This window comes from Stegostoma tigrinum, chromosome 32 (genome assembly GCF_030684315.1).
Source record: "Stegostoma tigrinum isolate sSteTig4 chromosome 32, sSteTig4.hap1, whole genome shotgun sequence".
NCBI lineage: Eukaryota > Metazoa > Chordata > Chondrichthyes > Orectolobiformes > Stegostomatidae > Stegostoma > Stegostoma tigrinum.
The window spans coordinates 34,037,102-34,061,220 of record NC_081385.1 but is presented as its reverse complement, the minus strand read 5'-3'; the positions used below and the strand labels follow the sequence as shown (position 1 = coordinate 34,061,220).

The 24,119-nt window shown below is 45.9% G+C and overlaps 1 protein-coding gene across 2 annotated transcripts in view; it reads left to right on the top strand.

Annotated features, from left to right (window-relative positions):
• The window catches only part of kirrel3a (kirre like nephrin family adhesion molecule 3a), a 564,427-nt gene that overhangs the window by 272,810 nt on the left and 267,498 nt on the right, over nucleotides 1–24,119 (top strand). For both annotated transcript variants that reach the window (XM_048562289.1, XM_048562290.2), the window contains exons 2-3: nucleotides 10,884–11,033; nucleotides 13,436–13,585. In XM_048562289.1, coding sequence (XP_048418246.1) covers nucleotides 10,884–11,033; nucleotides 13,436–13,585 — 300 coding nt within the window. The remainder of the gene's footprint in view (nucleotides 1–10,883; nucleotides 11,034–13,435; nucleotides 13,586–24,119) is intronic.

Here is a 24,119-nt window from a genome sequence, read left to right as displayed (position 1 = left end):
TACCCATCCAGATGCCTTTCAAATGTTGTAATTGTACCAGCCTCCACCATCTCCTCTGGCAGCTTATTCCATACATGCACCACCCTCTGTGTGAAGAGTTGCCCCTTAGGTCCTTTTGAAATCTTTCCCCACTCACGTTAAACCTATGGCCTCTGGTTTTGGACTAAAGGGGCTGCAATCCATAATCCCAGCCACATTGCATGCGGAATTAATGCTTCAGCAAACATTGGCACAGAAGTCTGTTGGGCTAAGTCTAAGTGGTTTTGTTATTTAGAACATAGAACATAAAATGGTACAGCACTGTACTCGGCCCATGACGTTGTACTGACCTATTGTCCAACTAAGATCAATCTACCCTGCAAACCCTACTGACAGATTTCTGACAGATATAGCAGAACCATACTAAGATACTGAAGAAACTCAGGCAATCTCTGGATTCTACCAGTCAGCATACAAGGATGTTGAAGGCTACTTGGTGACATTCTGTACAGCGCATGTCCTGTGGTAACATATCCCATACAAGAAATTTCTTAACTAAAAAGTTCCACACCTTTTAACATTTAGCACAGCTGCGTATTTATTACATCAATGTAGGAAAAATCCAAGTTTGTTTTTATAATAAACTTCAATCTCTTTCAGCAGTTGTCCAAACCTACCACTATAAAATGACCTGAATGGCTTCTGTCCCACAAAACTTTTCAACCAACTTCGAATCAGAGAATCCTCAGCAGGCCATTCAGTCCACACCATGACTCCAAACAGCATCCCACTCAGACTCGCATCCTATCCTTTCATTTTCCCATGTGGTCAATCGACCTAACCAGCACAACTTTGGACTGGTGAGACAAAACTGGCACACCCACACAGGCAGTGCAAACTCCAAGCAAACAGCCACCCGAGACTGAAATTGAACCTTGGTATGTGAAGCTGTAAGGCAGCAGTGCTAACCACTGAGCCACGGTGCCAATTTGTGAGTGCCTGTATCGACAGACTTTGAGTGATCCCAAATGATACACACTTTCAACAGTATTGACTTGACGATGTATGGAATATCCTGTCCTGATGGCCATTCCCTGAAACCCACATCCCAAAACCCATTTCGGGACATTGAAGATGAAGACTTGAGTAATGTGTATGAATACAGCTGTAGCTTCAATCATTAGGAGAGGGTAATATATCTCATTACATTGCACTATTTAAGTCTCTAGGTTTTAAACAAATTTGGAGTGAGCTATTCATCTTAGAAACATTTACCAATAAACTGATCCATCGTGTCAGGATTGTTATGGAGTGATCCTGTGCTGAGTGACCAGATAAGAACATAAGAACTGGGAGCAGGAGTCGACAATTCGGCCCCTCAAGCTAATGCCACCATTTGTTAATGATCATGGCAGAGGGTATCTTGGCCTCACCTCCATTTTCCTGTTCACTTGCCCATTAATCACTTTGTTCTGTCTGTCTGTTCTGTTCTGTCTGTCTGTCTGAACAAACAGAGTTTTGTTCAGCCTATTGCTTAAATCCACTGATACATGGCAGAGCACATTATCACCCAATCTACAGTATTCTCCCTCAACTTCTCCTGGCCCCACACATAGCATGCTTTAATATTAGACTGTCTTCAGTGAGTGAATTGTGGTCATGGTTCATGTATATCAATCACGTATATGTATAGATCAACGGCAAGGGAACCAACAAGAGTGAAAAATTGTATCAGATCCTGCACTTGGAGATAGCAAGAACTGTAGACACTGGAGTCAGAGCCAACACAGTGTAGAGCTGGAGGAACACACAGGTCAAGCAGCAACAGAGGAGCAGGAAAGTCGCATTTCTGGTTGGAACGTTTCATCAGGACTGAGGAGGATGAAGGGAGCTGGGAAATAAATAGACGGAGCAAGCGTGCTTGGGGAAAGGTAGATGGGAAAGGGAAAGGGATGGTGATAGGTGGATGCAGGTAGGGTGTGGCAGGGATTAGTCAGTGGGGAGTGTGGGGCAGGTGGGTGGGAGAGAAGATGGGCAGGTTGTATCAGGCCAAGGAAGTGAGAGGGAGGATTGATGGGGCTGGGGAAAGGTAAGTGAGGTTATGATAGGTAGATGCAGGTAAGGCGTAGTGGGGATTGGTCACTGGGAAGTGAGGGGGGAACGGGTGGGGAAGAAGATAGATGAGTTGTACCAGGTCAAGGAGGTGGGGATGAGAGGGAGGGTTGGGCGTGGGGTGATTTGGAAAGTGGTGAATTCCATGTTTAGGCCATCGGGTTGTAGGTTCCTGAGGCAGAATATGAGGTGTTGCTCATTCAGTTTGCATGTGACATCACTGTGGCATTGGAGGAGGCCCAGGATGGACATATCATCAAGGGAGTTGGAGGGGGTGTTAAATTGGTTAGCAACCAGAAGACGTTGGCGATTATAGCGTAAAGCACTGATGCTCCACGAAACAGTCCCTAAGTCTGCCCTTGGTCTGACCGATGTAGAGGAGGCAACATCGGGAGCAACGGATACAGTAGACCAGGTTGGAGGATGCACAGGTGAACCCCTGGTAGATATGGAAAGTTTGCTTTGGGACTTGGATGCAGGTGTGGGGGGAGATGTAGGGTCAGGTGAAGCACTTCCTATAGTTGCAAGGAAAGGTGCCAAGTGCAGTGGGGTTAGTGGGGAGTGTGGAGCGGACAAGGGAATCACGGAGAGAGTGTTCCATATGAAAGGCATATAGTGGCGGGGAGGGAAATATCTCTTTGGTGGTGGGGAGATTGTATTTGGCGGAAGTGGTTGAGGATGACACACTGGATGTGGAGATTGGTGGGGTGATATGTGAGGACTGGGACTACTCTGTCTTTATTTTTGTTGGGTGGAGGGTGTTTGAGGGCAGAAGTGCAGGACATACAAGAGATGTGGTTGAGGGCATTTTCAGTCTCTGAGGGGGGAAGTTACAGTCCTTGATAGAGGAGGACATCCGGGTTGTCTGAGAGTGAAGAGCCCCATCTTGGGAGCAGATGCAGCAGAGTTGGAGGATTTGGGAGAAAGGGGTCACATTCTTGCAGGAGGGTGGATGAAAGGAGGTGCAGTCCAGGTAGCTATGGAAGTTGGTGGGTTTGAAATAGATGTTGGTGTTGAGGGGTTGCCAGAGTTGGAGGCAGAGAAGTCCAGGAAAGGGAGTGAGGTATCAGAGATAGTCCAGATCTTGCACTTAACAGTTTTCCTCATCATGACAGCATCTGTAAGAGTGATGATCCACAATCCTTATGGAGTTTAAGTTCCTTCATCAGACTGAGAATACTGCCCATTGTCTTCAGTAGCACTGTCGCCATTTCAAATGGAAAAGAGTTCAAACAGATCTAGCACTCAAAATTGGACATCCCTGAGGCAGTGTCAAACATCAGCAGCACCAGATTTGTATCCAACCATAACCTCTTGGAACCTCTTAGCCCAACATATCCCTACTCCGCCAATATTATCAAGCCAGGAAATTAACTGCAGCTCAGTAAACAATGTAAGGGATTCAGCATCGGACATATATAAAAGTGATGTCAATGTGGTGAATGTAGGCACAAACCAAATGAACAACATAAAGTGCCTCCATGACAATTTATCAAATCTATGCTCTGCGGTTCTGCTGCATCCAGTTGTAAAATGGTGATGAACAATTAAACAACCACCTGGAGGAGAAGACTCAACAGTTATCATTGTCAATGATGACAAAGGCCAGCACATTGGTGTAAAAGACAAGGCTGAATTAGTTGCATCCACCTTCAGCCAAAAGTGCCGAGTCGATGGCCTCTTCCTGAGGTCCTCAGCATCATAGATAGCAATCTTCAGTAAATTTGATTCACTCCATGTGATGTGGAGAACCTGCTAAAAACACTGGATTCTGCAAAGGATATGAGCCCTGGAAACTTTCCAGCAATAGAATTGAAGACTTGTATTCCAGAAATAGCTGCAGCACTGACCAAGCTGTTCAAGTGCAGCTACTACACTGCCATCTACTAGGTAATGTGGAAAATTGCCCGAGGATGTCCTGTCCAGTAAAGGCAGGACAAATCCAATCTGGCCAATTATTGCTTCATTATCCAAATCTTCTCATTCTTCATTGAAATGATGAAGACTGTTATTAACAGTGCCATCAAGCAGTGCTGTCACTTACAAAACAAGATCCTGTTCATTGATAACAAGGTGTAGAGCTGGATGAATACAGCTGATTTTCTAAAGAAGGGTCCAGACCCAAAATGTCAGCTTTCCTGCTCCTCTGATGCTGCTTGGCCTGCTGTGTTCATCCTGCTCTACACCTTGTTGTCTCAGGTTCTTCAGCATTGATAGTTCCCACTATCCCTGTTCATTGGTGCTCTGTTTCGGTTTCATCACTTGCTCCCTGATCTCAGTATAACTCTGGTCTGAACAAAACTGCTGAACTCAGGAGGGGAGGCATTCTGAGGACATCCATATTATATGTAGCAAGACTCGACAATCTCCAGATTTGGGCGCAAGTAAAATTCATGTCATGTGAGTGCCAGGCAATGACAAACTTCAACAAGAAAGAATATTACGGTTGTCCCCTGCATTTCATTGGTATTATCACCACCGAACCCCCTACTATCAAAATCCTGGGCTTACCATTGACTAGAAACTGAACTGGACTTACCATACAAATTCAGTGGCTACCAGAGCGGGTCGGAGCATCAACACCCTCCAGACCAGATTTCTCCCCTCCATACTAATTTAGCCTCAACACTGCACCACCTATTTTTCCTCTTTACGCTTTGGCATCCTATCTTTTTGCACCGTACTCACTTGGTTTCAGACCCCCTACCCATCTGACATTAAACCCACCCAGCACCCTAACCTCTTACTCACCCTGTATACAGCAGCTGTCAAAATGGTTTTCTGGCATCCTGGGCTTTTACATTCCAGAAAACAACAGCTGGCACTTGTGAAAAAGGACATGCTTTGTCTTCCTTTGACAATTCTACATGCTGAGAAAACTGTAAGGATGGAAGCACGGCTTGGCATTTCTGTGTGCAGAGTAAAATCTTCTCTCAGGACGTTGGATCTAACCTTCTTTCGTGATAAAGAAGGCCAGCATGGCAGCTTGTGTGATATCACCACTCCGTGGAAAATTCAAGTCCATGTTCCTTTTGCACCAATACTCAAGATCTGTACCACCAAGAGACTCTAAATTTAAATATACTTCGACTTCCTTTTGAACTTGTACATTAGCTTTTACTTTGTTGTTAACAGAGACCTAATTCCCTTGCTCCCTAGCAGTTCCTAGCCTTCTGAAAATGTTCTGATTTGCCTTCTTGAGTAAAATACCTCATACTTCCTGCAAATTGAACTCATCTGTCACAGTTTTCCATTTCTCAATTGGATATTTTAGTGGAACCATTAATGAACTAATATTCATTAAAAAGATACTGGATATTCCCTATGGCTGGAACTCTCCAAAAGTTTCCATTTAAATCAGAAGATTCAGCGAGTTCAGATAAAACTGAATAAAATTGTTTCTTAGGAAAAGTTAGATTGTTAAGGACCTAATCTAACATCTGGGTAACCATTTCACTGACACCTTACTTGCCCCCAAATACACTTCTTCCAAAACACTTACACCTACAAGAAGCTGACCCAACACCCCCAGGGATCAGTTTCCCCCTTCCCCCAATCCACACCCAAACCTCATCCCCCCCAACGCAAGACCCAACCCCCAACTCCCCTCGTCTCTCCCAATTGCCCAAAGTACTGGACCCCTGCCACATCCGCCAGTGCCACTGCTTGTCCCAGTTTATCACACGAAGTATAAACTCTACATTGAAGCACTCGAGTTGCCAATGCTCACTGCATACATCATTGCCTGGATCACACTGACTTTCAGGAGAACCTACAGTCTGCAATTGTAATATGCCCTGCCACTTTACAGCCTCTTAATTTGGTAATTGGTTCAGTACATTAAACAATTCAATATTCAATATATGAATATTTCATATAATATAATTATAATATTATAATTAATATAACAGTTAACTAGTCAATAAAGTAATTTTTCTTTTCACTACCACTATACTTAAGCCTTAGAATTGAGCAAGCATTATCACTTAGCAATAAAAGGAACGCAAATACTAGTTTCTAATTTCCGTTCTGCTAGAATCTCTTACATTATTTTAAGTCAGGTAATTACACGAGTTAAAAAGAATGCTTTTTCTCACTCGCAACACTGTATACACAATTGCTAATATCAGTTACTTGCCAGTCAATCAACCTATGATTTTCCTGAGCTATTGCTGTTGGTTTCATTTTCAAACTCAGTGTTCTGAAGTTGTAACAGTAATGGCAAACTCTTGTGATTTCTCCCAGATAACATTGGCAACCTTGCTGCATTGTCTCAGGCTTCTCCCAGAATGAAAAGATAATCTCTCAGATGCTCCTGCAAGAGTCATGGAATGTTTTGCCATTTCCCTCCACAGGACACTTAACAAGGATGTAATGTACTCAGGATGCAATGTGTCGCCAGTACATGCACATTTCAGTAACTCCATATGATGGAAAAAGTGATTTCTGGTGTGCAGAGAATGTGTGTTGTAGATGTCAGAACTGAATGGTGGCTGTGGGGATTGATGTGTTGACCAATAATAGGTGGTAGTGTGAGGACACGGTAGTTGCGTTGGAAGTTATGTAATAGATTTGGATGGGTATGTGAATTGGAAAGGTTTAGAGGGATATGGGTCAAACACAAACAAATGGGACTAATTTAGTTTGGGAAATCTGATCAGCATGGATCAGTCAGACTGAAAGGTCTGTTTCTGTGCTGCATGACTGTATGACTCTATTAGCCGTGTCATAGCCTAGTTGGGCCAAATGATGCATTCAGTACTAATATACTATGAATGTATATGTTACATAACTGTTGTACAATCTGGTACTTGACTCTGGAGTGGCAGGTAAATCAGGAGGATCAATAAAACCACCATCAACCCCTTACCTAAGAAAGTACATACTACGTGCCTTAATGACTACCACCCAGTGACTCTGACCTCCATTATCATGAAGTGCTTCGAGAGGCTGGTAATGGCCCACATCAACTCCAATCTCCCAGCCGGCCTCGATCTCCTACAATTTGCCTACTGACAATAACAAGTCCACAGCAGATGCTATATCTCTTGCACTGCACTCATCCCTAGAACATCTGGACATCAAAGACACGTACGTCACACTCCTGCTCCTTGACTACAGCTTCAGCTTCAACACCACTATCCCCTCCAGCCTGATCTCAAAACTCTGTGACCTTGGTCTAGGCTCCGCCTTCTGCAATTGGATCCTCAGTTTTCTTACCCACAGACTGTAATCAGCGAAGCTAGATAACAGCACCCCCTCTAAAATTACACTCAACACTGGAGCCCAACAAGGATGAGTCCTCATCCCCCTGCTGTACTTCTTGTAGACCTATGACGGTGTTGCCAAATTCCAAACGAATGCCTTTTACAAGTTCACCGATGACTCCACTGTAGTGGGATGGATATCTAACAAAAATGAGTCAAACTACAGAAGAGAGATAGAGGGCTTGGTGACATGATGCAATAAAAACTATCTGTCTCTTAATGTTGGCAAAACTAAAGAACTGATCATTGACTTCAAAAAGAAAGAAGGAGAATATGCCCCCATCTACATCAATGGAACTGAGGTTGAGAGGGCGAAGAGCATCAAGTTTCTCAGAGTGATGATAACAGACCACATGTCCTAGGCTAACCAAGTAGATGCGACAGACAAGAAGGCACGACAACGCCTCCTCTTCCTCAGGTGACTCAGGAAATCTGGCATGGCCATACATTCCCTCACCAACATCTACTGATTCATCATTGAAAGCATATTGTCCGGGTGCATAACTGCCTGGTACGGCAACTGCTCTGCCCAGGACTGTAAGAAACTACACAAGGTGGTGTGCACAGCCCAGACCGTCACGGAAGCCAACCTTCCATCCATGGATTCTATTTACACAGCTCACTGCTGTAGAAAGGCAGCCAGCATGATGAAAGACCCAGCGCACCAAGTAATGATCTCCTACAACCTCCGCTATCAGGCAGAAGATACAGAAGCCTGAATGCATGCACGAGCAGGTTCAGGAACAGCTTCTTCCCAGCAGTTATCAGACTAATGAATGGACTCTCTAGCCTCAAATAACGCTGACTTTGCTAACATTGATCATGCCTAGCTCACACTCTGTGCACTGCAGCTTTTATGCTTCTGTCTAAGCCCTTTTGATCTGTGCATCCTTTGCTTACTGTGATCTGCTCGTAAACAAAGCTTTTCAACTATATTTCAGTACACACCACCGTAAATAAATCAATAAATCAGTCAACCATCCTACTGCCTTTGGGGTATTGGCATATGTTGAAAGGAGTAAAATCACAACAATAGAGATAGAAACATTGCAAGATTGAGAGGGGTTTGGGGGTTGATTCAACGCTATTCTTTAAGAAGTGCAAGTGGTTTACTGTATATGGGAAGAGTTGGGGTCAGAAGTAGGAAGATTTTTCCCTTTGGGGCAATATTTAGAATACTGGGCCCTGCATCCTGAAATGAATTGTAAATTCATGTGGGACTTGCCAAACGTGTCCTCAAGTTTGTGTACACTTGAAAATGTTCACATGCGTCTTGGATGTACACACCTGCTACAATCTCTCACATGCACACATATGGGCACATGTGCATTACCAAACATTGGGGTAAAACTACAGGTGCCACCTGAGCACCAGGTCAACTTCCCTGCAAGCTGATATTCCCACCAGACAAGAAATATGAGTAATGCTGCAGGAAAAACCCTGCTCACTGATTTCAACATACCAACTGTGCGATAGACTGAGATTTACTCCATCACTCCATATCTCTGAATCACACAGAGTTGTGGATTCCAGCAACAACGTGTGAAAATAGATCTATAGGAGACAACTGACGAACAAGAGCATGAAAATGGGAATAAGATAATGATTGATTATCTGGCCTTCACAGTTTGGAGAGCATGTAGTTTACTTTAGATTTTTTCTCCAGAGTACTCCTCCTCTCGTGGCAATGCTGTGTGCTGGGAATCTATCCCTCTGCCTTTTTCTCATGCCAGATTGAATGATGGGTGTCAATTGGTTACTTATTTATTTGTGGCATCACATGCAATTTCAACTTCAACTGATGTTGCCCAGCAGAGCTCATTGAATGGTAATAGAGAATAGGTTTCCCCACACTACCTTCCCTCTCTACATGTGAACTGCTCTATCAGTTGTGTTGCCAGAATGACTGGGATCTTCGAACTACACAATGGAGGATTTTGACCTGGAGATTGGTATCTGACTAGTGTGAGCCGTGGCTGAAACGTGAGCAGTTTCCCTCACCAGCAAATCAGGAGTTTGTGCTTTTAAGACAACACGGTGCAGAGCTGGATGAACACAGCAGGCCAAGTAGCATCAGAGGAGCAGGAAGGTTGATGTTTCGGACCTAGACCCTTCTTCAGAAATGGCCTTCTTCTGAATTTCTGAAGAAGGGTCTACGCCCGAAACGTCAGCTTTCCTGCTCCTCTGATGCTGCTTGGCCTGCTGTGTTCATCCAGTTGTACACCTTGTTATCTCTGATTCTCCAGCATCTGCAGTTCTTACTATCTTTGTGCTTATCAGGCTCAATCTAGAGTATTTAGAAATACTAAAATAGATGAATGTAACATATTTAATTTGTGACATTCAACTGAGGCTCCTGGACATAAAGATATCCCATGCACTCTTTCAAAGAAGATTGAAAGGGCTATTCCTGTTCTTTGGGTCAATTGTTATCCCTTAACTACATTCACTCAGGCACATTATCAGATAAGTCATGTTTACGGGAGCTTGCTGTGTGAAAATTGTTGATTGTATTTTCTACAACAGAGACACTTCAGGAAGTAAGTTGTTGGCTGTAAAATACTGTGAGATCTCCGCAGGTTGTGAAAGGTGTCATGCAAATACAATTCATTCTAATCTTTCATCAAATGTCATACTCTTTCAGTTCAGTCGGAAGCTTAGTTGCTGGAGCAGGGCCAACAGTTTCCTCATTTCCATTGACAGACCAGAGCTGATCATTGATTTTCAATACAAAATATTCAAAGATAATTTTGGCTCATGAAACACCTTGTCCACAAACACAAACATTCCCCACTGTACCTTTCAAGTAATTCTTAATAATTTTATGGTGTTTCCTTTCACTCCTATATCTGGGTGTCCATTCCATATCTCTGTACTTTTTATAGGAATGGAATTTTCCTTTTACATGGAATGATCTGTGCCCCAAGTGCACTCTTACAATTTTCTTTAAGATATGTATCCTGGATTACCTATTCAATTTCTATCTCCCTAAGCATTATTATCAGGATCTCCTCTTTTCATTAATGCTCATGACTTAGACTTGGCTACATAGGACATACATTCAAGTTTGCAGGTGTTATCGAAGTGGGAAGAAACTTCAGAGTGTGTCAGTACAGAGGGATCTTTGTTTCCTTGTGCATGAGTCATAGAAAACTAATATATAGGTACGACAGGTGATAACAGTGTATGGAATAATGGCATTTTTCTAAAGGACTGGATTTAACAGTGAGCAGGTGTCATTGCCATTGTACGAGGCATTGGTGAGACTACACCTGGAGTACTGCATTCAGACTTCGTCATGAGAAACGATGTAATTACATTGGAGGAAGTTCAGAGTCATTCCAGAGATAAAAGTCTTTAGGTCCATCCTTGCTCAAATTTAAAGTCACAACTGTACTCTCAAAGTTGCAATTTTAAATGAACCATATTCAAGTGAAATAGATTCTTCAAAATAAAACTATATTTTTTAAAAAACTGCCACAATTTTGAATGTTTAGTCATGCCGCAATGTGCTCTTCCCACCAGGCCATGCTTCCTCATTTACCCGACAGCCCGAAGACAGAGTTGTAGTTGTGGGATACCCAGTTACATTGTCCTGTGCAGTCGCAGGGTATCATGGGATTGTCCTGTGGACAAAGGACGGCCTGGGATTAGGAGTCGAGAAGCAACTGCCAGGTAAGGGGCTCACATTGTGGTTTGGCTACAAGCACTCCCAGATACTGTGATGTTTTAACAACTGTGAGATAACAGCCAGTTCATCGTCACCTGTAATTCCATAGCAACATGGAATCATAGAATGTCAGAGCAGAAGTAAGCCATTTGACCCTCGAGCCTGCTCCACCATTCAATATAATCAATGGTTGATCATCCAACTCAATACCCTATCCTGCTTTTCCCTCATCCCTTGATTGTTTTAGCCACAAGAGTTAGATCTGCCTCCTTATTGAAAACACAGTGTTTTGACCTCAATCGCTTTCCTTGGTAGTGAATTCCACAGGCTTGTCACTCTCTGGGTGAAGAAATCTCTCCTCATCTCAGTACTGATCCAAAAACAACACGGCAGAGTTGATGAGCAGTGGTTGGGTGTTATCATGTACTGAATGATAAATGAATGTGTTGTGCATTTAGGATCTTGCTCCCAGCTCAGATGCATTCAATTTCTGCACTACCTAAAGCATGGGGAGTAACAAGGAGGTACCATTGAGAAATCTACTTGGATAGAGTCTGGTGGTTCCATTAATAACCCTTCACATGTCCATCCAGACAGGCACCTTATTACCCGGACACAGGGAAGGGAAAGAGAGTCACTATCAATCCCCTGGATAATTCTTCATTGTCAGTCAAAAACAAAATATGAATCTACAATCAAAATGCCATTTGCGGTAAATAAATGCTTAAAGATTGGAAGAGAAACACTGTATTGTAACACCCTATGATCCTTCTATTTTGTTCACATAAGTGCTAATTTTAAATTTTTATGGACTCCGAAAAAACCTGGACTGTTGAACTCCAGTCCAAATCAAAACCTGGAGAATAATGGAATGTTCCTGAAGAAAAAGAGGGGAGATGAATGAATGAGCGGAGAGAAGGGGGCGCTGTGTCAGCTGTAACGGAAAATAGATACAGTACCTGCAGTTATTAAGGCTGAGAATTGTGAGCTGATCATCTTAATAGAGTTATGGGTCAAACTAGAATGACTCCCCATTGGACTAATAAATCGATATGAGATTTGTTAAGGGAATCACTGGACCCAGAGCATTAGAATCCTAAACAATCTTCAAACATTGCAAACCCGTTTTACAGACAAACACTGTTTAATGTGCACAATAATCGATGACTTAGTAATCGTTCTTATTAAAACACATTAATTAGTGTTTGGAGAAATTGGCAGTTTCTATCTCCTATTATTACCCTGAAGGACTAAATACTGTCAATAGAATTCCACAGTAATAAGCCAACATAACGGAGTTATACAAAGTGATGGAAATCAGATTTTGCTTCTTTAATCACAGCCACAGCTCAGATAGTTACATCTCTCAATCACAAGATTTCTCAGTTTGTTTCCGTCTCCAAGACTTGATCTTAAAAATTAAGGGTGACCCTACAGTACCTTCCTGAGTGAGTGCTGCAATGCCCAGAGACTGTTATCTTTCAGATGAAACAAAAACCAAGAACTGCTAGAATGAGTGGGCATAAACTCTCACTTGTGACTTTTGAAGAAAAGCAGGTAATTTCTCCCTGATGCCCTGTCAAATATTTATCCCTTAATTAACATCACTAACAGGGGAGGTGTTGGCCTAGTGGTATTATTGCTGGAATGTTGGCCTAGGTAATGTTCTGGAGACCTGGGTGCAAATCCTGATGGTGGAATTTGAATTCAATAAATATCTGGAATTAAGAGCCAATGATGACCGTGAATCCATCGCCAATGTTGGAAAAACCCATCTGGTTCAGTAATGTCCTTCAGGGAGGGAAGGAAACTGCCATCCTTACCTGGTCTGGCCAACATGTGACACCTGGCCTACAGCAATGTGGTTGACTCATAACTGCCCTCTGGGCAATCAGGGATGGGCAATAAATGCTGCCTGGCCAGTGACACCCTCACCCCGTGAATGAATAAAGAAAAAAAAGTACAGATTACTCCATTGTTATCACATTGCTGTTTGTGGAAGTTTATCACACGCAAAATCTGCTGCATTTCTGACATTACAATGCTGATAATGTTAAAAAGACATCAAAAAAAAAGCTTTTTTTCTGAAGAAGGGTCTAGGCCCGAAACATCAGCTTTTGTGCTCCTCTGATGCTGCTTGGCCTGCTGTGTTCATCCAGCTCCATACCTTGTTATCTCAGATTCTCCAGCATCTGCAGTTCCTATTATCTCTGATAGGCTGTGAAGCGTTTTGAGACATCCGGTGTCCGTGAAAAATGCTTTTGAAATGCATGTCGTTGACTCTGTTTGCACCAATCTGATTATTTTTAATCAGGTTTTCTGTTCATTGAATTAAACAAATTCCAGTTCATGTGCCATGCCCAGAGCTGTACTGAAAGTAATTTGGCTTCTTTTTTCTCTCTTGCAGGCTTTCCACGTTATTCCATTGTGGGAGACCATGCAGCTGGTGAATACAGCCTCCGCATTGAGAAAGCAGAACTTATTGATGACGCAGTGTATGAATGTCAGGCAACACATGCAGCCCTGCGATCCCAGCCTGCTCGGCTGACAGTACTGAGTAAGTTGTACGCTGTGTGCATGTGTGCGCTGCATATACCTGCAGATTGCGGAATACTGGCAACATGTGTCTATAAGAAAGCCGCTGTTCAGTCAGGATGAGTTCAAAGGCAGTATTGAGAATCTGACTTGAAGCTTAGTTCAAGATCCCTACCGTTACAGAACTTCAAAGTAATTGATTGCTCAGTTGCTTTAAGAATACTCTGAAAAAACCTGATAAGGCGCTTTACAAACATAAGCCTTTTTATATTCTCCGTATACTTGAGCCTCATTTATGAATTGAAGTTGCCACACATTTCATACATTCACATATCTATATCGATGCATACACCCATTTGCACAAATATATATATGGTTGTCCTTGCTTTTAAAAGTCTCGGGTACCTGACTGAGCTTGGGTACATAGCTACAATAATAAGTAGGAGTACATGTAAATTCTTGATGAATTGAAAAAATTTGAGCATGTTTCCATGGAATGAATCATGAAATTGAAACACATTTTGCTGCCAACTTCACACAATATAAACTCCAAAATTACTTCAAAGCTCGGAAGTACATACTTGTACTTCCTCTCCCAGGCCTACAAAGGACTTCTCCTGTTCTTCATTCTTCACAGGATCCGCAGCTTCAACTCACGATTCTGCTCTGCCTTACAAGGCACTATAAACCAGAAATACACTAACCTTACTGGCGCCTGCCACCCAACACAGGCGTCCTCCACTCCCCAAATCCCCAACCCTACACAGGGCATTCCCCACAATGTGCCCATTGTCAGTCGCCACGTGGCCACTTTCGGAGCACCCACGGATGAAGCCACATCCTCCACCACAGCATACACCACTTCTGGGACAGGGAACTCCATCGACACCACTGCTGATACCGCAGACTCTGTTTCCGAGTCCAACATGGCCGACATCAAAGATGCACCTGCTGACGGCACTGCTGCCACCCCCGCCAACCATCCAGGACTTACCTGCCTACCCCGCTCCGCCCGCCGCCTACCCCGCTCCGCCCGCCGCTCCGCCCACCACCTGCCCCACTCCGCCCGCCGCTCCGCCCACCGCCTACCCCGCTCCATCTGCCGCCTACCCGGCTCCGCCCGCTGCTCAGCCCACCGCCGACCCTTCTCCACCCGCCGTCTACGCCGCTCCGCCCGCCGCTCCGCCTACCGCTTACCCCGCTCCTCCCGCCGTCGACCCCGCTCCTCCTGCCGCCTACCCCACTCCACCCGCCGCCTACCACGCTCCGCCCGTCGCCTACCCCACTCCACCCACCGCCTACCCCGCTCCGCCAGCCGCCTACCCCGCTCCGCCCGCCGCTCCGCCCACCACCTACCCCGCTCCGCCCGCCGCTCAGCCCACCGCCGACCCTTCTCCACCCGCCACCTACCCCGCTCCGCCCGCCACTCCGCCTACCGCCTACCCCGCTCCTCCCGCCGACGACCCCGCTCCTCCCGCCGCCTACCACGCTCCGCACGTCGCCTACCCCGCTCCTCCCGCCGCCTACCCCGCTCCGCCCGCCCCTCCGCCCACCGCCTACACCACTCCACCCACCGCCTACCCCGCTCCGCCCATCACCTACCCCGCTCCTCCCAACGCCTATCCGGCTCCTCCCGCTGCCTACCCCGCTCCTCCCAACGCCTACCCGGCTCCTCGCACCGCCTACCCGGCGCCGCCCGCCGCCTACCACGCTCCTCCCAACGCCTACCCCGCTCCGCCCGCCGCCTACCCCGCTCCGCCCACCGCCTACTCCGCTCCGCCCGCCACCTACCCCGCTCCACCCGCCGCTCCGCCCACCGCCTACCCCGCTCCGCCAGCCGCCTACCCCGCTCCGCCCGCCGCTCCGCCTACCGCCTACCCCACTCCTCCCGCCAACGACCCCGCTCCTCCCGTCGCCTACCCGGCTCCGCCCGCTGCCTACCCCATTCCGCCCGCCGCTCTGCCCACCGCCTACCCTGCTCCGCCCGCCGCCAACCCCGCTCCTCCCGCCGCCTACCCCGCTCCACCCACCCCTCCGCCCACCGCCTACCCCGCTCCACCCACCGCCTACCCCGCTCCGCCCATCACCTACCCCGCTCCTCCCAACGCCTATCCGGCTCCTCCCGCTGCCTACCCTGCTCTGCCCACCCCTCCGCCCACTGCCTACCCCGCTCCGCCCAACGCCTACCCCGCTCCTCCCAATGCCTACCCCGCTCCGCCCATCGCCTACCCCACTCCTCCCATCGCCTACCCCACTCCTCCCATCGCCTACCCCGCTCCTCACAACGCCTACCCCGCTCCTCCCACCACCTCCCCCGCTCTGCTCACCGTCTATCCTGCTTGTCCCACTGTCTACCCCTGTTCTGCCCACCGCCTACACAGCCAGCAGCTCCAGAGGACACAATAACGCCGAGTCTTCACCATCCCCCACAGATCTCCCCCTTACTGAGGACCAATGGCCAGTCATCGGTAAAGGGCCCACCTTTGTCCCCCTCCACCCATGCATCAATAAATACCACTCACGCTTGGACATTGAACAATTTTTCCAATGCCTCTGCACTTCCTTCTTTCATCATGAGCCTAACCCTCCCTCTACTGACCCCTTCTTCCGCCTCCAACACATCCTCTCCTCCTGGACACCATCCCAAGGCCTCCTACCCTCCCTCAAACTCTTCAACTCCAACTGCCATTGAGACTGCATTTGCCTCAAACTCTCCACCCCTCTCACCCACTCCATCCACTCCCCTACAGGACTTGCAGCCTCTGCTCCCTCCACTCCAACCCCAACTTCATGATAAAACCCCTGGACAAGGGAGGCAGTTGTTGTATGGTGCACTGAACTCTGCATCGCCGAGGCCAGGCGCCAGTTCTCTGTCGCGTCCTCCTACTGCCCCCTGATCATGACCCCACCCACCACCACTAAACCATCATCTCCGAAACCATCCACAACTTCATCACCTCAGGTGACCTCCCACCCATAGCCTCGAACCTCATCGTTCCCCAACCCAGCAGCACCTGCTTCTATCACCTTTCCAAAATCTGCAAACCTGACTGTCCCAGCCAACCCATTGTGTCTGTGTGCTCCTGCCCCACTGAACTGATCTTCAATTATCTCAACTCCATTTTCTCCCCCTTGGTCCAGCAACTGTCTACCTATGTCCATGACAACACCCATGGCCTCCACCTCCTCCAAAACGTCCGATTCCCTGGTCCCCAACACCTCATCTTTACCATGGGCGTCCAGTCCCTATACACCTGCATTCCCCATGCAGATGGCCTTAAGGCCCTCCACTTCTTCCTGTACCACAGGCCCGATCAGTCCCTCTCCACCGACACCCTCATCTGCTTATCTGAACTCATCCTCAGCCTCAAAAACTTTTCCTTCAATTCCTTCCACTTCCTACAGACAAAGTGGGTGGCCATGGGTACCCGCATGGGCCCAAGTTATGCCTGCCTCTTTGTAAGTTATGTGGAACAGTCCCTTATCTGTAGTTACACTGGCCCTAAATCCCACCTCTTCCTCCATTACATCGATGACTGTATCGGCGCCGCCCTGTGCTCCCATGAGGAGCTCGAACAGTTGACGAACTTTACTAACACCTTCCACCCCAACCTTAAGTTCATCTGGACAATCCCTGATACCTCTCTCTCCTTCCTGGACCTCTCTGTCTCCATCTCAAGCAAACACCTGGAAACCAATATCCATTTCAAGCCCACCGACTCCCACAGCTACCTAGAATATGCCTCTTTTCACCCACCTACCTTCAAATATACCATCCCCTATTCCCAATTCCTTCGCCTCTGATGCACCTGCTCCCAAGATGATGCATTCCACTCCCGGTCATCCCAGATGTCCTCATTTTTCAAGGCCCACAACTTCCCCTCCACAGTGGTTGAAAACTCCCTCAACAGAGTCTCTTGCATTTCCCGCAACTCAACCCTCACACCCCCTCCCACAATAACAACCAAAACAGAACGCCCCTCGTCCTCACATACCACCCCACCAACCTCTGGATCCAGCGTATTATCTTCCGGCACTTCCGCCATCTGCAATCTGACCCTACTACCAAAGACATTTTTCCCACCCCACCCTTATATGCTTTTTGGAGGGACCACTCTCTCTGTGACTCCCTTGTCCGCTCCACACTCTCCTCCAACCCCAACACCCCCAGCACTTTTCCCTGCAACGACAGGATGTACTACACCTGCCCCTACACCTGCCCCTGACCTCCATCCCAGGCCCCAAGAAAACCTTCCACATCAAACAGATGTTCACCTGCACATCTGCTAATGTGGGACACTGTATCCACTGTTCCTGACGTGGCCTCCTCTACATTGGGGGAACAAAGCTGGAGGCCTGGAGACCACTCGGATCGTGACAAACGACTGCACCTCCCAGTCACAAGCCTTTTCAACTCCACCTCCCACTCCTTGGACGACATGTCCATCCTGGGCCTCCTCCAGTGCCACAACGATGCCCCCCAGAGGTTGCAGGAACAGCACCTCATATTTTGCTTGGGAACCCTGCAGCCCAATGGTCTCTATGTGGACTTCACAAGCTTCAAAATCTCCCTGCCCCCTATTGCATCCCAAGGCCAGCCCAGCTCGTCCCAGCCTCCCTAACCTATCCACTTCTCCCAACTCAACCCCCACCCCTACCTACCAGCCTCTTCCCTGCCTCCTTGATCTGTCTGTCTTTCCTGGACTGACCAACCCCCACCCTACCTCCCCACCTACACTCACCTTTACTGGCTCCATCCCTGCCTCTTTGACCTGTCAGTTTCCTCTCCACCTATCTGCTCCTTTAACCACCTTCCATTTGCCTCCCCCTGTCTCTCTATTTATTTCAGAATCCCCTTCCCCTCCCCCTCCAGATCCGAAATGTCAGCTTTCGTGCTCCTCTGATGCTGATTGGCCTGCTGTGTTCATCCAGCTCCACACCTTGTTATCTCAGTTCCTCAAGCAACAGCAGTTCATACGACTTCCAAGTACATATTTGTGCTTATTTCTGGAAAACCACCACCTCATTTGTTGAATGATAACCTGCAGCCTTACCTCTCAGCCGGGAAGCCTGGCTTCAAGTCCCACCTTCTCCAGAAATAAATAATAATGTCTCTGAATGTATTGATTAAAAATATCTTCAGATGGTCAGTGCAGACTCAATGGGCTGCTTTCTGCACTATAGGGATTCTATGATTCTGTGATCTGCAGCACTCACTAACAGTGACAGCTGACACCTGTAATCCCCGGGCAATAAACATTTGGCCCTATGTCATGATTGCACCCTCTCTTTTGACTCCATCCTGGGATGTTGGCAGCTTGGCCAGCAGTTTAAGAAGGTGGTTGTCAGCTGTCTTCTTGAACCATGGCAATGCACGTGGCATCAATATGACCCACTGCTGTTTCAGGGAGGGGAGAGGTAAGTGGAATTGTAAGGCAGCAATTTGGAAACATGCAAAGGAAGGGAAACCAGCTAGAATAAGTGGCTTAAGCCTCACTCGTGTTTAACGGCATCAGCACTCTGATCAAAGTGAAGTAATCAGCATTTTCCTTTTCATGTCCAGGGCTTGCTGGAAAGCAGAGTCAAAGTACATATCCACTTGTTTTCAGCCAAAATGGTGTTGCCTGTACTATGCACTATAAATATCTGTAAGTGTCACCACAAGTATTAATGATTGGCACATGATCAAACACAAAAAGAAGGAAAAAGATGCTTTCAGATCACATTGAGCACAGAAAGCTTTAAATAAAATGGTACTCACATTTTATTCCTAAAATGCAATTTTGCAAGTTTTTTTTGCAATTTTGCAGATAATAGTGTTCCATAAATTCTGTGAAGTTTGCAAAATCATGAGAGGCATCTGTCCCAACACATAAGCATCAGCGCTCAGGACAATCCTAGCTTATTTTGAGCTTTTACTGCAGGAATTTATGAGGATACTTTGACTGCTGATTAGTCAAGGGCACACCATAGTGATTGAGAATTTGTAAAATCGGTTAGTAGGGGGCATCACAGTGCATGTTGGTTAGTCAGCGCTGATCTCGTCCGGTAGGTTATATTCTGCAAAGTAGCAGCAAAATGCAAAATGTGAGACATTAATCCTGCCAGCACAGTTTGGTATAAGTGAAGCAACAACATCTTAAAGATTTGTAATATTTGAATATAGCTGACATATTTTGTCAAAATTTATCGTGTTACACTCATTCAGGGCAATTCATAAGAAATGCGAATGCAAAGAGAAAATTATATTTTTATTGCGTGAGAGAAGAGTCCTAATTGGTTGCAATTGGAATCTAATTGATAGAAGCATTGCCACCGAGAATGCACCACTTAATGATGACTGATAGTTAACTGCCAGTCTTTGTTTAAATTTTAAACAACGCAGATTGACTGTGATTGACGAAGGAACTTCTCTGAGAAATAAACAGAGAATGGCTGTAATCTATTTTATTGCGTTGAAACAGAGGCAATAAATTCACATGTTCTTTGCAAATAATATAATCCTTGGGAATGATATACAGAGCTTTCAATATCTGTATGTAAACCACACCATGAGCCAAACTGACAATCTTAAATTGGCTCTCAGTGTGATTACTTGTACATTCAGAATAATTTAGCCAACATTGTCCAATTGCAGAATCACACCTAATGTGATGAGTTTATAAATGCAAGCAATTTGGGTACGTTTTACCTTATTTGCAGTGGGATCTCATGTGTAAAGTGATTGCTTTATTCTAACGGTGATGAGAATTCGGGATTAAATGTCTGCCAAGTGCTTTCTGATATTCTAAAATTCTGGATATGAGGTTAATAACTGCCAGTTCTTTCTTTCTTATAAATAAACTCAGGCTTCTATCATTCATGATTCAGAAGATAAACCTGAGTCAGCTATCAGTACAACTTTGTGGGAATGGACAGTCCAATTTTAGTAACATTTGGTAGCAGTATTTGTGAATATTACTGCTGTAAATCTGCTATGATTTTCTTCTGAAGAGGACTTCAGATTTACCTCATTGCCCCTCTTAACCAGGGGGCTGGTGTTAGTTCACCCCCATCTGTAACATAGAAACATAGAACATTACAGCACAGTACAGGCCCTTCAGCCCTCGATGTTGTGCAGACCTGTCATACCGATCTGAAGCCCATCTAACCTAGTCTATTCCATGTACATCCATATGCTTGTCCAATGACGACTTAAATGTACTTGAAGTTGCCGAATCTATTACCGTTGCAGGCAAAGCGTTCCATTCCCTTACTACTCTCTGAGTAAAGAAACTACCTCTGACATCTGTCCTATATCTTTCACCCCTCAATTTAAAGCTATGCCCCCTTGTGCTCGCCGTCACCATCCTAGGAAAAAGGCTCTCCCTATTCACCCTATCTAACCCTCTGATTATTTTATATGTCTCAATTAAGTCACCTTTCAACTTTCTTCTCTCTAATGAAAACAGCCTCAAGTCCCTCAGCCTTTCCTCGTAAGACCTTTCCTCCATACCAGGCAACATCCTAGTAAATCTCCTCTGCACCCTTTCCAAAGCTTCCACAACCTTCTTATAATGTGGTGACCAGAACTGTACGCAATACTCCAAGTGCAGCCGCACCAGAGTTTTGTACAGCTGCAGCATAACCTCTTCGTTCCGGAACCCGATCCCTCTATTAATAAAAGCTAAAACACTGTATGCCTTCTTAACAGCCCTGTCAACCTGGGTGGCAACTTTCAAGGATCTGTGTACATGGACAACGAGATCTCTCTGCTCAGCTACACTACCAAGAATCTTACCATTAACCCTGTACTTTGCCTTCCGGTTACTCCTACCAAAGTGCATCACCTCACACTTGTCTGCATTAAACTCCATTTGCCACCTCTCAGCCCAGCTCTGCAGCTTATCCATGTCTCTCTGTAACCTACAGCATCCTTCGTCACTATCCACAACTCTACCGACCTTAGTGTCGTCTGCAAATTTACTAACCCATCCATCTACGCCCTCATCCAGGTCATTTATAAAAATGACAAACAGCAGTGGACCCAACACCGACCCTTGCGGTACACCACTAGTAGCTGGACTCCAGGATGAATATTTCCCATCAACTACCACCCTCTGTCATCTTTCAGCAAGCCAATTTCTGATCCAAACTGCTATATTTCCCAGAATCCCATTCCTCCGCATTTTGTACAATAGCCTACTGTGGGGAACCTTATTGAATGCCTTGCTGAAATCCATGTACACCACATCAACCGGTTTACTCTCATCTACCTGTCTGGTCACCTTCTCAAAGAACTCAATAAGGTTTGTGAGGCACGACCTACCCTTCACAAAACCATGCTGATCATCCCCAATCAATTTCTTCTTTTCTAGATGATTATAAATCCTATCTCTTAGAACCTTTTCCAACACTTTACCAACAACTGAGGTAAGGCTCACTGGTCTATAATTACCAAGGTTGTCTCTACTCCCTTTCTTAAACAGGGGAACCACATTTGCTATCCTCCAGTCGTCTGGCACTATTCCTGTAGACAATGATTTGCTATCCTCCAGTCGTCTGGCACTAATCCTGTAGATAATGACAAGTTAAAGATCAATGTCAAAGGCTTGGCAATCTCCTCCACGGCTTCCCAGAGGATTAGGAAAAACCCCATCTGGCCCAGGTGACTTATCTATCTTCACACACTGTAGGATTTCTAATACCTCTTCCTTGTGAACCTCAATCCCACCTAGTCTAGTAGCTGTATCTCAGTATTCTCCTTGATAACATTGTCGTTTTCTAGAATGAATACTGTTGAAAAATATTCATTTAGCGCTTCCCCTATCTCCTCTGACTCCACACATAACTTACCACTACTATCCTTGATTGGCCCTAATCTAACTTTCGTCATTCTTTTATTCCTAAAATACCTATAGAAAGCCTAAGGGTTTACCCTGATCCTATCCGCCAACAACTTCTCATGTCTCCTCCTGGCTCTTCTGAGCTCTCTCTTTAGGTCTTTCCTGGCTACCTTGTAACCCTCAAGTGACCTCAACGAGCCTTCACATCTCATCCTAACATAAGCCTTCTTCTTCCACTTGACCAGAGATTCCACTTCCTTCGTAAACCATGGCTCCCGCACTCTATAACTTCCTCCCTACCTGACAGGTACATACTTATCTAGGACACACAGGAGCTTTTGCTTGAATAAGCTCCACATTTCTAATGTGCCCTTCCCCTGCAGTTTCCTTCCCCATCCTATGCTCCCTAAATCGTGCCTAATCTCATTGTAATTGCCTTACCCCCAGCTATAAGTCTTGCCTGGTGGTATACACCTATCCCTTTCCATCACTAAAGTAAACATAACAGAATTGTGATCGCTATCACCAAAGTGCTCACCTACTTCCAAATCTAACACCTGGCCAGGCTCATTACCCAGTACCAAACCTAATGTGGCTTCGCCCCTTGTTGGCCTATCTACATACTGTGTCAGGAAGCCCTCCTGCACACACTCGACAAAAACTGACCCATCTATAGTACTCAAACTATAGTGCTCCCAGTCAATATTTGGAAAGTTGAAGTCTCCCATGACAACACCCTGTCTCTCTCACTCCTATCGAGAATCATCTTTGCTATCCTTTCCTCTACATATCTGGAACTATTCGGAGGCCTATAGAAAACTCCCAACAGGATGACCTCTCCTTTCCTGTTTCTAACCTCAGCCCGTACTACCTCAGTTGACGAGTCCCCAAACATCCTTTCTGCAACTGTAATACTGTCCTTGACCAACAACGCCACACCTCCGCCCCTTTCACTATCTTCTCTGAATTACTGAAACATCTAAATCCCGGAACCTGCAACAACCATTCCTGTCCCTGCTCTATCCATGTCTCCGAAATGGCCAAAACATCGAAGTCCCAGACACTAACCCATGCTGCAAGTTCACCCACCTTACTCCGGACGCTCCTGGCATTGAAGTAGACACACTTCAAACCAACTTCTTGCTTGCCGGTGCCATCTTGCATCCCTGAAACTTTATTTCAGACCTCCCTACTCTCAACCTTTTCTATACTTGAACTACAATTTTAGTTCCCATCCCCTGCTCCAAGCTCCCGCTGGTGCTGCTGCTGCAACCAGAAATGGAAGGCACCGACGCTCGAGGCAAGCTTTTTATAGAGTCAAATGCAGTGACTCACCGGCTTCCCGACAGGCCCCTGGTCCAAGCTCCCGCTCGCACTGCTGCTGCACAAAGAAATATTACATTAAACTGCCTTAACAGGTTCTTTTAAATCTGATCAAAGTGAATACAAGAGGACATGCTCACTTTGATATAAAGCAAATTTATGAGCTTAAACAACTTTAGATTTACCCAAATAAGAGATCTCACTTTCTTTCACTCATTGATGGCAGGCACTTGGAGCTCAAAATCAATTTGCATGACATTGTTCATGAACCAGGTCCAATGGTGAAGTCCAATTACTCACAAGGAGTCCCCAGAATTAATCACAGGTTGAATCTGATATTATGTGCTGAATTGCCCACCCTGTCACTGTTAATTTCCTGAGTGTTTTTCCCAAGCATTCCCTTCTGCT